The 9,940-nt window shown below is 34.0% G+C and overlaps 1 protein-coding gene across 15 annotated transcripts in view; it reads right to left on the bottom strand.

The window, feature by feature from the left end:
• Nucleotides 1–9,940, bottom strand: part of LOC117114629 (PDZ and LIM domain protein 7-like) — a 53,999-nt gene that overhangs the window by 16,952 nt on the left and 27,107 nt on the right. For all 15 annotated transcript variants that reach the window (XM_033258321.1, XM_033258326.1, XM_033258330.1 and 12 more), the window contains 6 exons: nt 8,974–9,164; nt 7,566–7,654; nt 5,507–5,645; nt 5,096–5,181; nt 4,390–4,501; nt 1,114–1,230 (listed from right to left, as the gene is read on the bottom strand). In XM_033258321.1, the coding sequence (XP_033114212.1) occupies nt 1,114–1,230; nt 4,390–4,501; nt 5,096–5,181; nt 5,507–5,645; nt 7,566–7,654; nt 8,974–9,164 (734 nt within the window). The remainder of the gene's footprint in view (nt 1–1,113; nt 1,231–4,389; nt 4,502–5,095; nt 5,182–5,506; nt 5,646–7,565; nt 7,655–8,973; nt 9,165–9,940) is intronic.

The following is a 9,940-nucleotide window of genomic DNA, read 5'->3' as shown; positions in this document are numbered from 1 at the left end:
TATATATATATTATTTTTGGAGATTTCAGGAGAGTGGAAGGCGTTATAAAATAAATATAAAATTTCACTTCTTATGTAATTTCAATTTTTTCGTGGTAAACGGTGCGCTAACAGGTCAAAAATAAAATTATATTTTTATTCAAAATCACAATCGTTTGAGGTTGGAGAGGTGCGCTAAACAAGATACAAAAGAAGTCTTACCTAAAGTGTGGAAACATCAATATAAAATTTTCAATTATTACTTTGATAATAGGCAGGGTTAAGTATAAATGCTTCAGCTTAAAATGTTTCAACCAAAGTGTGGACACCTCAGTTTGAAATTTTCAATCAAACTCTGTGAAGTATCTGTGTAAAATGTTTTAATGATTTCGGTGAAATAGGCAGAGATATGTGTGTACACACCAGTGTACATTGTTTCAATAATTAGATGCGTATATAAAAAAAATGTAACCCATTAAGTGTGGTGCATCAGTATGAAATAATTTAATCATTTTGGTAATAGACTATAAGGTGTGGACAGCATTAAGAAAGGATGTGTTATAAGCAAACACATTTAATGTACAATATTTTAATAACATTTTTTGTAAAATTACATTTTGGTAAACCAACCGTATTAATAAGTTAGTATAAATTTAAACGAAAACTTGATTTGCATTTTTATAACAAATTTCATATGACAAATATACCATAATTACTGTATAGAGGTGTATCTGCAATATTTATATTGATTGATATAGTGATATTACACCTGTTCAGCAGGGGGAATTAAGTCCAGGTTAATTAAACACTTCATTCCAATTGATCCAATACAGTACAATGTTTATTCAACTCTATTTTTAGCTGCAGTGTAAATGCTGCAATGCTTTATTAAATCTCGTAAAAATATGTTTTTAGAACATAAAAAAAAAATCTCTAAAAAAAAAAAAATGAAAATATGTAGACCAGATGGGAATATTGCAAGCAGTTAACCCGAGATGAAAACTAAAATTTTAAGCTTGGTTGATTTTCCCAAAAAGCATATACCAAAATGTTCCCTTGGGAGAGAGTTTATGAATACTGTACAGTATTTCAAAGAAATAGGTAGGACCTATGGTGTGAACCTTAGACACTTACCTTGGGGGCTTCTGTGAGAATGTCTGGGGTTGCTGGGGGGAGTATGACTGAACTGGGGGTGCTGGTTTGGCAGCTGAACTTAAATTTATCTTCATTGAACCTTGACCATTGGAAACACTGAAATATTAAATAAAAAAACATCATAAAACATAAAAAACACTATATATATATAAAAAAAACATTATATATGATATAAATCTATTTCAGATGGAGTTTAAAAAGTAATGAAAAAAGATAAAGAAACATTTTATAATAATACTTTTCGGATATAAACATGGTGACATAATCAAGAAAAATGTGCATGAGCAAAAGTGAATATTTCAGCAATCTAGGGAGTTCACTTAACTTTTAAAAAAAAAGTGAGATATGAGATATTTCAGCAATCTAAGGAGTTCACTCAATTTGTTTTATTTAACTTGAAGCACACTTCTATGGCATGTGCTGTTGTCTTTTATACTTTTTGGACATAAACATTGTGACATAAAAAAAATAAGCATGCGCAAAAGCAAAAATAAGCATACGCAAAAGCAAGATATTTCAGCAATCTAGGGATTTCACTCAATTTGTTTTCTTTAACTTGAAGCCGACTTAGGTGTGAGCTGTTTATTTTTTTTCAATAAGCTAGGGAGTCCACTCAATATTGGTGGTCTATGGAGTATGAATATCTGATGAGTATGCATAGGTTGACATGTGACGACCATCACTGTCTGTATACTATGTGGCATCCAGCTGAGAGCAGAGGTCTTCAACCAATGCCATTTCACCTTCTATCTGTGCTATTTATATTCAGTAGGCTGCACTTGTACATATTATAAATACTGTACTTTCGAAGCTTCCTTGAAACGTAATTATTGAAGACATCAGCATTTCATATTGGAGATATAATATAATCATTTTGTATAGCTGCCTAGTATGAATTTTGCTACTTTATTTTAGTATCAACATATAAATCTGACATATCATTTTTTTAAGCCTTATATTAAATTTGTTTATTTCAGGATTCACTACAAGAAAGTTCTTGGAATGTACCCTTTTTTATATAATTTTTAAGCTTTTAAATATAATACTATTAATAGCGTTACATACCTGATTTTTAAAAATTAAATAATTAAATAAAAAAGTTCAAAATTCAACTGTTCACTTGTGGTATCATCTTTAATAAAATTGTAAAATACATGACGTACAATATAATGTAATAAAATTAGTTTGTGTTTAGTATAAATTCGGGCACTTACTCCGAACGACGGTCGATGCATTCTACGGAGAACGTACCACCACGATGTGCACGCAGTGTCGTACAATGCATGCTATGGAGAACATAATGCCACGATGTGCACGCAACGAATCGTTTCTAATGAAAATCCGTTCAGGCTGCTGACAGCAGATAGCATTGTGTCATCTAGAGCTAACAGCGAGCAGAGTTGAGTTCGTAGGCCGACAGTCTTACAAAACAGTGAGGGCCTGGCTTACGAGGAAGTGCTTCAGGAGGTCTTTGGAACTTGTCATTTTGGGGTATAAGCACACACCAGGGATAAACCTACCCCTTAACTTAAAATAATTTTCATGCATGGGATCCAATCGGGTATACTATAAGCCCCTAAACTTTAAAAGTTTGTTAAAAACTGTGTGCCTCTGATAACAATTCTGAAAGTTTAATAAAACCAACCGTGAAATAAAACTGTATTGAAATTTAGCATCAAAATGCATGTTGGTCCAACCCCTGGGCTACCTAATCTTCCCTAGGCCTTTTTTGGTCTATGTTCTAATTAGACCTATCAACCCTAGCTGGGCCTGCAGGCCGATTGTATGCATATTCTAGCCCCAAGTTATAAGCCTAATCTCAACTCAATCCAATTAGTGTCCAATTGCAGCAAGTGTATACCTAGAAGACATACGCAAATCTGCTTAAGTAATTTGTCTTAATTTAGACAAATTTGTGCTATAAAATTGCACAATGTTGATGGAATTCAATAATTTTTTCAAGTGGATTGCAATTAACAATTGGATTAATTTCCTGTAATTTGGCATTTGAATTTTAAAATACTTGACATTTGTTTAGTCTACAGAGAGCGTAGACAGACAGTTTGCCTCTAGGTTGAGATGCAGTTTTCATTGGATGCTTTTGAAACTGACATCACAACTATGAGAGTGGAGGTTCTAATGGAATGCACAGATAAAAGGTCAAAGTACCTTCAAATGTCGAAGTTGATACATTCTCTAATGTATTACGTCCTTTAAAGTGTCGACAGATAAGATAGGTTCCATTCAAAACAAGTTATTAATAGTATGCGGTGTAGAAGTAATTAGGTTTCATTTTTTTTCAGTATCTCCGTACATACAGAGTTATTGAAATACATGCACTAGAAAATAACGATAACCTATTTTATTATTGCAGTAAATGTTCTTATCTATTTTTGCTTTAAATTTACAACAAGTGCAACACAACACATTCTATGGGGAATGTCAATGAAAAAATGGTTCCAAAAATGTTATCAGTAGATATGTATTTTTCTGTATATTTGATAGCAAGATTAAACACTAAGCTTGATCTAATGGTGAAACAGTTCTCTTCTCATTGGCTGGTAATAAGATTACCATGACAACAACTAAATTCCTCCACAAGAAATCGTCCTTGGCCTGATGAACACGGAATTGATTTTGGCACAAAAAAGATTGTGTTTTTATATATGGGTACTGTTTCTACTGCAACAGGAAATCGTATTTTAAAGAAACCTTCCTAAAATCTGTTGTTTTTTTTTTTTAGCCAGCCCGCAGTAACCCACTCTAAAACACTCTTAAAAATCACATAAAATGGTAGGCCTACATATTAAAAACATGGGCAGGTGTTAGGGTTAAGTTTGGTGATTGCCTACTTTCCTTTCTTTTAAAGAGAAACCTGCACTGGCAGTGGGCTTATTGCTTATTTTTGAGGCACAACGTGGGCTAGAGCTGGTGGGCTTGGCTGGCAGACTCTTACGTTTTGGGAACAGCACGAGCTGGCGCTGGGGGTGAGGCTGGTGACTGCTTTACTTTTGTGAGTAACTTGGGGTTACTCTGGAGGTGGCTGGAAACTGCTTACCGTTAGTGCACCTTGAAGCTGGTGCCTGGGGTTTGACTGCCTATGGTTTGGATGCAACTTGTACTGTTGCTAAAGGCTGGCAACTGATTATTTTGGGTGCAATCTGGCTGGTGCTAGAGCTAATGTACTATAGTATTTGCCTACCTATTGGGTGCAATTTAGGCTGGTACTGCCAGGCCTAGCTAGCATTCGCTTACCTTTTGGGTGCAACTTGGGCTGGTGCTGGTGATTGCTTCTGCTGTTGTTGCTCTATCTGCTTGGCTTTAGCATCTTGTTCACAATACATTTTTCCTGCAACTGTAAAATATCCTGGGGAAACAATAGGTAACAAATATACTGATTAAAATTAAAGATTAATTTCATGACCATCATCATTGTTGTGGACAGATGAAAGATAGCTGGTACTGGTTTACCGGGTAGCTTAGACACGAAGAGACCCTAGGGGAGAACAAAGTTACTGTACAAGAGCTAGTTCACATCTCAAGCGCTCTGAGACTTGGGTATAAAGCTACATAAATCCAACCACATTAAATTGCATCTGACTCTTGCAATTTATGAGCATTATTCTCCAGGTTATCTTCATTTATTTATATCAATCATCATCAAACAGATCAATATCATCATTATCATGAAGAGCAACATATTCATCATCGTCTTGATAGTTATCAGAATCAGAGACGTTGTCATCATTGTCCTTGTCAAATCATCATCACAATAATCATCTTCATCTGCCTAATTCTCATTATCATTATCAGCATTTTTATCACCATTATCATCAGCATCATCATCATCATCATTACCACCATCAATTTCATAGTTCACCTAATTTATACAGATACAATATGAAATTGTCATTGTTATTATCACTATCATTACATCATCATCGCATGTAGTAAACGTTACCTTTGTTCCTTAGACTGCAATTACAAGCTTCACAAACAAAACAATCTGGATGCAACGATTTCCCCTTCAGGTTCACAAATGGTCCACTAAATTAAATTGCAAAAATATGATTTAAGTAACATACAATATTATCAGCAATTATATTTACTAGTGAATGTCATTTTGGTGAATTTATGTGCGACAGTAACAGTCCCACATGTCTATGTAATCATTTAACTGAGCCCTGCATCCATATCTGTTGAACATGAACGTCCTCCATTACAGCTATTTTTCAACAAACTGGCCAAGTTTATTAATACACAAACCTGCTCATAGTTAGGGTGTAAGCAAAAAGCTAAAAAATGTAAAGATCTTCCATAATGCCAAATATAAGATGAATTATTTATTATCACTACAATAGTGCTAACTTACACAATTCCTATTTGGCATCGGAAGCAAATTGGAAGCTGTCCCGATGATGCTGGCTTGGACCCGGCATTGGGATTTGTTGTAGGAGCTTTGACGGACTTCATACCGGCTGGCTTGGCTCCGTTCGTCATACCACTAGGCCCTAAAATCCATGAAAAAAAAAAAACAATAGAGTAATCAACATTTCATAAAATTTCATACAAATAATAAATAGTGATACAATTTCCTTATTGAATTTTAGAATATGGCACAGTCCAAGTATAGTATACATTTTCACTTCAGCCCTTCATTGAGAACCTTAGGATTAAATATGAAATACAGATTTCAGAACTTTTTTATTGGTCTTATGAAGACTACTCTATAAGCATTGACTGTGCAGTTGCTCTGGCTTTATCAACATTGATATTTATAATGTTTTATGTATCATTCAGCATACTATAATGTACATTGAAATTCAATACTATAGTAATTATTATTATTTATTATTAATTATTAATTATTTATTATTATTTATTATTATTTATTATTATTTATTATTATTTATTATTATTTATTAATTATTATTAATTATTATTTATCATTATTAATCATTATTAATTATTAACTATTATTATTATTTATTATTATTAATTATTAATTATTATTAACCCTCCACCCGGATCATGTCTGCGGCGCTCGAATAGAACAACGCGCCAAATTATATACATACATATATATACATACATAAGATGTGTATAAGAGACAGGTGAACAAGTATTTCCATAATTAAGTTTTCATTATTATTATTAAATAATTTAAACTACATTTGTTCATCTTCAAAGTTTTCATACTCTCATTTCTAAATTGATGACATACTATATGCAGAAAACAAATCAATTGCTACGATTTCTCCAACAAATTGAAAGTTATCCATATTTAATGAACAGCAAGTTTTAATTTGAAAACCGACAAAAAAATTTACAAACACAATTCTTTTAACAATACATAGATCCCACACCAGCTGACAACATCTTGTAATCACCTATGACTGCAAGTTAATGAGCTTAGCAGAAAAAAAAAAAATTAAACTGCTTTTTTTTTGTTACAAGCATTGATATTTTTTACCAAACGGAGCCTCGATTCTCTTGAAATAAGACGGATACTTGAGTTTGTCTGTCTCAACGGTAGAGTTTGAGGAGTAGGCCGTTGGATCTGTTGATGGAGGTACGTTGACAGTATGCGCATGCTGAACATTACCTAAATACGTGCAGACATATTTGTTGTTATGGGTTAGTTTTAGTTAATAATAAATGCATATAACAAAAAAGTATATAATGGTGAATGGCTATGATTATGATAATGATAATGGCGGTGGTGATAATGATTTGTGAGAAAGATGAAGATGATATTGTGATAATGATTATGATTATGATGATGATAATGGTGTGTGCATGAGGATAATGATGAAATGTTGATGATGATGACTATAGAGATAGGTAAAGGGTAAGAGCCCACAACTCGCAGCCCCATTGTGCTGAATCGCGAACGGGTGTGGTCCGTGACTACTTAAGCAGTGGTGAAGGGGTGCTGACTTCATGTCCACATTATTCCGTAATGACAGCAGCTAAAATGAACCACAGCTTCGGGGTAACCCCCTACTCTTCCGAAAGAAACAATGGGTTCTTTAATGCGCACACGACCTAGATGTGTACACTGGACTTCCAGTCTTAAGTAAACATGAGAAAACATATTTCTACCAACCGAACCCCGGACAAGGAGTAGCTCAAACCAGCACCAATGTTGATGATGATGGATAATGATGATGCTGATGATATTGTTGATGATTATGAAGATGATGGAGGATGATGATGATGATGATGATGATGTTGATGATGATCATGATGATATGTTGAAGATAATGTTGATGATGATGATGATGATTATGATGATGAAATCATGATGATGATGACGATTATAATGATGATACTAATGATCATCATGATGTTATAAGTTATTGTTTATAATAATTATTGACAATAATATAGTTTTTGTCAATTAAAAATGAATGCTGGTCAGTTCTTACCATCAACTTCATCGCCGATGTGTTGTTGCAACATCTTAAACGATCTTGACTGTGCACCTGGGTTGCTTACAGCCTGAGGTTCCTCCTCCCTAAAAAAATAATAATATTATTTGATTCAAATGTAGTTTGGGATAATGTCTTAGCACAAAATTTCAGATTTAGAGATTTAAAAGATGACAACGACGACAATGAGAATGACGCCAAAAGCCAAATCTTGTGCTGAATATCATTTCTACTGGCTGATACTATTTTTTATAGTTATACATAATCACAGTCAAAATTTTTGCAGGTTTTAATACAATAATGAATATTTTTTATTAATTTGTTTGATAGTATCATTGCAAGAGGGTGATCTGATTAAATCTGATCATCATTTAGAACCTCAATACAATACCTAGACCACCAACATACTGCTCTCACTAAAACCTGTTACAGATAAGGGCTAGAAGTAGCATGGTATAATGTCAATACCATGATAATGAAGCTTCCAGAGTGTCATTTAAAGTTAACAACTGACAACATATGTTGTCCTACAAATGTATGGGTTTACATTAAGTTTACGCTTTGTAGGTCCTTTTCATGTATATCCATAGGGTGCAGTCCATTACATAAAAGATACTAATAATTTCCCTATTATTTATTAAAGAAATTCAGGGGGTCACAAGCTGGCGGAAGCTACTTCTGGGAGATCAGGTTAAATGACCTTCCTTAAGCTTTGTCTACACTATCAAATTTCATCAAAAAGGCATCACATAAAATGTGATGGAAAATAGGAGTTGAACATGTTTAACTTTTTTTGATACAGTCTGATAGTATGTGATATGATGTCATCGTACCCATATATGGGCACATCACATTTTTTTGTCACACAAAATTTGATAGTGTAGACAAAGCTTTAACGCATCCAATTTTATTTCCCTGTGTAAGGTGACACCTATCAGGACTGACATCTAGGAGACAATTGATATAACAGTAGTAAAGACACGCAAATATCATGCATTTGCAGGAGATGGGTTATTGTTCCCTATCAAATTTCATCAAAAAGGCATCACATAAAATGTGATGGAAAATAGGAGTTGAACATGTTTAACTTTTTTTGATACAGTTTGATAGTACTGTATGTGATATGTCATCGCACCCATATATGGGCACATCACATTTTTTTGTCACACAAAATTTGATAGTGTTGACAAAGCTTTAACGCATCCATTTTTATTTCCCTGTGTAAGGTGACACCTATCAGGACTGACATCTAGGAGACAATTGATATAACAGTAGTAAAGACACGCAAATATCATGCATTTGCAGGAGAGGGGTTATTGTTCCCGGGAGGTCTTTTTTGCTAGTGGGAGGCCTTCCCAATTTCTGGGAGACTGTCACGACTTTCAGATTGGGACCCATTGCTTACCCTTCAAGCATGTGGCCTGCGATTAGTCCTTCCGTCTGTCCCTTAAATGTCTCGGCAATATTTGAGGCGGAATACAATCCAGCGGGAGAGTTAAACTGCTTATGTACCACTGTCGCTGTACCAGGAGAAACAGCATCTCCAGCACCAAATGGTCTGGCTGTTACATTATGTTTACTGCCAATATTTTGAGACTAAAAAAAAAAAGGTAAAGAAAGAGTGTAATCAAAAATTAAAAACTTGAATATTTCTTGTCATTCTGATTCAAATACAACACTTTACTATCTTTATAGTGAACTTAAAAACATTGAAAATTCACATTGATATAGTTTTAACTGTACAGTGTAATGATGTACTTGGAATGGCAAGATACTAAATACCACATAGATCTATTATTAACTTTGGAATGGAATTTGTACACTCTGTGAGATTAGGTTTTATGCTGGGCTTCGTATGTTGAGTCTTTCTGCCTTATTAGAGACTACCAGTGACATGCCCACTCACTATTTGTATTTCTAGCTCTTGAAGGGTCTGATTTTTAGTTGCCTCAAAAGAGAAGGGTTTATATAGTACCCAAGAGCTACAATTTAAATGGCCATGGGTTCTGCATACAAATTCTTACTGAAAAAAAATATGTAGCTAGTACTAATTTATGATACAGCAGTTCCGGACCAGATTTTTGCGACGATAGTAATTTTTCATTAACCAAGCATATCAATGTACAGTAAATGTAGTCGGATATATAATGAACATAATACAGATAGATACAGGTAGATACACATAAGGGATTGTTACCAGAATAAATTATTACAAAATCTATTAGAAAACTACAGAAAAGAGATGCCCTGTATGAGTGTCTAGTGGTTTATTATTTTCAAAAAATTACTAATTTGGGAAGGGGAATCACACTTCTCCCAAACCCTCCACCCGGATCATGTCTGCGGCGCTCGAATAGAACAACGCGCCAAAT

Source organism: Anneissia japonica, unplaced genomic scaffold (assembly GCF_011630105.1).
Source record: "Anneissia japonica isolate Jap-2015-1 unplaced genomic scaffold, ASM1163010v1 scaffold287836_len1076198_cov165, whole genome shotgun sequence".
Classification (NCBI taxonomy): Eukaryota; Metazoa; Echinodermata; class Crinoidea; order Comatulida; family Comatulidae; genus Anneissia; species Anneissia japonica.
This window is presented reverse-complemented; position numbering and strand designations above follow the sequence as displayed.